The following is a 3,137-nucleotide window of genomic DNA, read 5'->3' as shown; positions in this document are numbered from 1 at the left end:
TTTGTTATAAAAATGTTATAGACGTAGTATCTCTCCAATAACAATAGCCATGAGTTTCGAGAGTATGAGAATCCACTGCACTGTAGCTCCCAAATGCACGGTGGTAGCACAAAATGCCGTTTAGTAATTAGGGTTAAGTTTCTCTGTGGACGTTTGTGCCGTTTGTGGTCCTAGTGATTTGGATGAAAAAAGTGTATCAATACGCATCAAAAACCATTACGAGGTAAATGTGGCGAGAATATTCTATAAACGTTACCACGTGGGTATTTCTGTAAAATTAGTACGATTTGAAATTCATGTGCCAGTACACGAAAGAGCTAGGAACCAGCACCTCCTAATCCTATGGCTGGCAAACCCGTGAAGAAGATTGAAGGACTGGGACATTCGGCAAACAGAGATTGTTGGATTTGGACAAATGCATGTAGGACCATTGTCTCTGTCTCCTCTATGTATTTGCTATTCATGCAACAGTGTATTCAATAACAAGAACCAAACTGTTTCACACTTCTACATACAGGGTTCTTAAAGTTGAGTCCACAATTAGTCACAATCTTGGCTAAAATTTAAAGACTTTTTGGGAAGAAAGAGATGAAAAACCAACTAACTTCTTCCTGTGATGATGATGACGAGTATGAGTTATCTAGAATGGTTCATTGCTGGTGGCGTTCGGCTTCCAAGTTTGATGAATGTGCTAAGCTCAAGTTTGACCTTCCCAACATTTCAAGTCTAACACCTAGGCTTAAAGTGCTAAGGGAGCTGGAAAGGTTGGCTTTGGTTGCCCCTGATGGGCTTCATGAGCTTCGGCACAAGCTGCTCTCGTATCGCTCGGGTGATTTTTGGGTTCCTATAGGAGGGATCAGCAAGGAAGAGATGGATATCCCACCAACTATTACAATTCTCTTGGTGGGTTTCACTGGTTCTGGCAAAAGCTCACTTGTAAATCTTATGTACAGTGTTCTTGGACGCTCTGGACTCATACCCTTTGCTCAAACAGCACTAGGTAAGCTAAGGTTATGTAGGCTCTCTAATTTTGGTCTATAATGTGCATTTTTGTGCCAAGTGCCAACAATATAGTAAAGCTAATTAAACTGTTAATTCAGAGTGGTAAAAACTTCAAATAATTCTAGCATTGAACTGATATTTTGTTGTCTATTTGTAGGTAGTTCTTCGGATTTCACTACTATGTTTTTGGAAGAGCACAATGTGTTGAGGTCCACACAAAGTGGGTTCTGCGTTTATGATTCAAGGGGCTTTGATTATGCTCAAATGGGTGAGAGTCTTGAAGAAGTGTCCAATTGGATGACTGAGGGGGTTCATCATAATCAGCCATGTTTAAGACCGGGAGATGATGCATTGACAAAAGCTGATACCGAAATTCTTACCTTGAAATCATCTCCAAAATACGTGAAGAGGAAAGTGAATTGCGCAATGGTTGTGGCTAACATAGCAGAGATCTATAAAGCTTCAAAAGCTGGTGATTTTAAGCCACTGGAGGCCATTAGAGAGCTCTTCTGCTGTCCTGTTTTACGAAAATCCAGTAAGCCCTCTATAACTTAAGATCTGTTTATTTGAGTACTTTTTTTTTTGTGTCTAAGTATATATAATCAAGCAAGATTGTTGGTTAACTTTCTTGGGTCACATGTGATTGTTATGATCTATAGAGGTCATGAAAATTATTATGTTGAATTGCAGATGTAAGTTGCATGATAAGCAATATTCAAAGCTTTATTCAATGAGCACAAGAGTTCTTGTCTATAAAACGTAGTTATTGTCTCTTAAATTTGCTTTCAATCTATCATATATTAGCTTGCATGACAGACGAGGGTCACACCAAAGACTAAAAGTTTAACAGTTTGTTATAATCAACCTTTTCTCAATCATGACTAAATTGTGTACATCCTAGTCTCCTACAGGAACAGGATTGTGACATTAACTAATTAATCCCACCTAGAAAATCTACGCTGCAAAGGTCATACTGATTCTGTTTTAGGATCTGTTCTTGTAACAGGTATACTAAGTCATCTGTGTAACAATTTAATGAGTGAATATCATGTAATTTAATTTTAAGCCCAACAACCTCATGTGATAGTTGGTCCCACCAACCTCACACATACTATTCATTTATTAGATTTGATTGTTAGGACTTGTGGTATAGCCGTTGTAACTATTAAGAGATACTTATTACTTTAGTCAGTAAATCATGGTAAGTTTGGCATGTCTCCTATTGTAGTGAATACAAGCTGATATATTTCATGTTGGATCAATTATGGCTGCAGATGAGGACCCTTTCTTGATCTTGACACATGGTGACTTGTTATCAACGGAGGAAAGGATCGAAGGTCGACTGAAAATATGTGAATGGCTAGGCGTATCAGAGACTACTGGGGTGTATGACATTGTGTGCCTCACAGAGTATGGATATCTTGCAGAAGATTCAGACCCCGTCACAGCCTATGCCTTAACTGAAGCTGTTTATAGAGGTTTGCTCATATCAGATAGGGGCCACTTTCCAAAGAAAAACCTTTGGGACTGGGCAGCGCTCATATTGTCGTGCCTTATGTGCTTCTTTGCTGTTTTCTTCACTTTCCTTGCTGATATTTGCTCCAAACTTGGACAGAGGGATAGAATGAAACGGTGAAGGATGTTGCTCCATAGTGCTAGGAAGCTTTTGTTAGTCTTTAGTTTAGAGTAACAGTACACTAATGTGTCTTTTGCTATTTGTTGTGTGAGGACTAGGTCAGCTTTGATATTGGCTAACTCGAATAAGTGTTCTGTAAATAAAATATTGAAACACTTTATGTATTCTAATTTATCTTCTGATTATGGGATGTACCCTTGACCCCACGAGTCAATGACTGTATTCATGTTGCTTCTAATAAATAAGACCAAGAGTATTTGCGGCTGTTCCTGCCGCATTACACAAATAACTGATTTTTTTTTGGTAATCAGTATAATATCATTAACTAAAAAACATCAACAACTGAGCATTTACGATCATACACCGTTCCATTAGCATCTAGGCTGAGCAAAAGGGAAACATCTCTAGGGGGAATGGAAAATTACAAAATCATGGGAAAGTAGAGCTCCTCTTCTAGCAAGGGCGTTGGCGCACTTATTGGCCTCTCTATAGCAGTGTA

The 3,137-nt window shown here is 38.7% G+C and overlaps 1 protein-coding gene across 1 annotated transcript; it reads left to right on the top strand.

The window, feature by feature from the left end:
- The first annotated feature begins 366 nt into the window (after positions 1–366).
- Positions 367–2,921, top strand: LOC115971723. The gene is made up of 3 exons (XM_031091739.1): positions 367–1,000; positions 1,160–1,537; positions 2,277–2,921. Exons 1-3 carry the CDS (start codon positions 589–591, stop codon positions 2,636–2,638), a joined length of 1,152 nt encoding a protein of 383 aa, XP_030947599.1. The 5' UTR covers positions 367–588; the 3' UTR covers positions 2,639–2,921.
- Positions 2,922–3,137: the final 216 nt, after the last annotated feature.

Source organism: Quercus lobata, chromosome 12 (assembly GCF_001633185.2).
Source record: "Quercus lobata isolate SW786 chromosome 12, ValleyOak3.0 Primary Assembly, whole genome shotgun sequence".
Lineage (NCBI taxonomy): Eukaryota > Viridiplantae > Streptophyta > Magnoliopsida > Fagales > Fagaceae > Quercus > Quercus lobata.
Note: the sequence above shows the minus strand (reverse complement) of the source record. Positions and strands in the feature narration are given on the sequence as shown.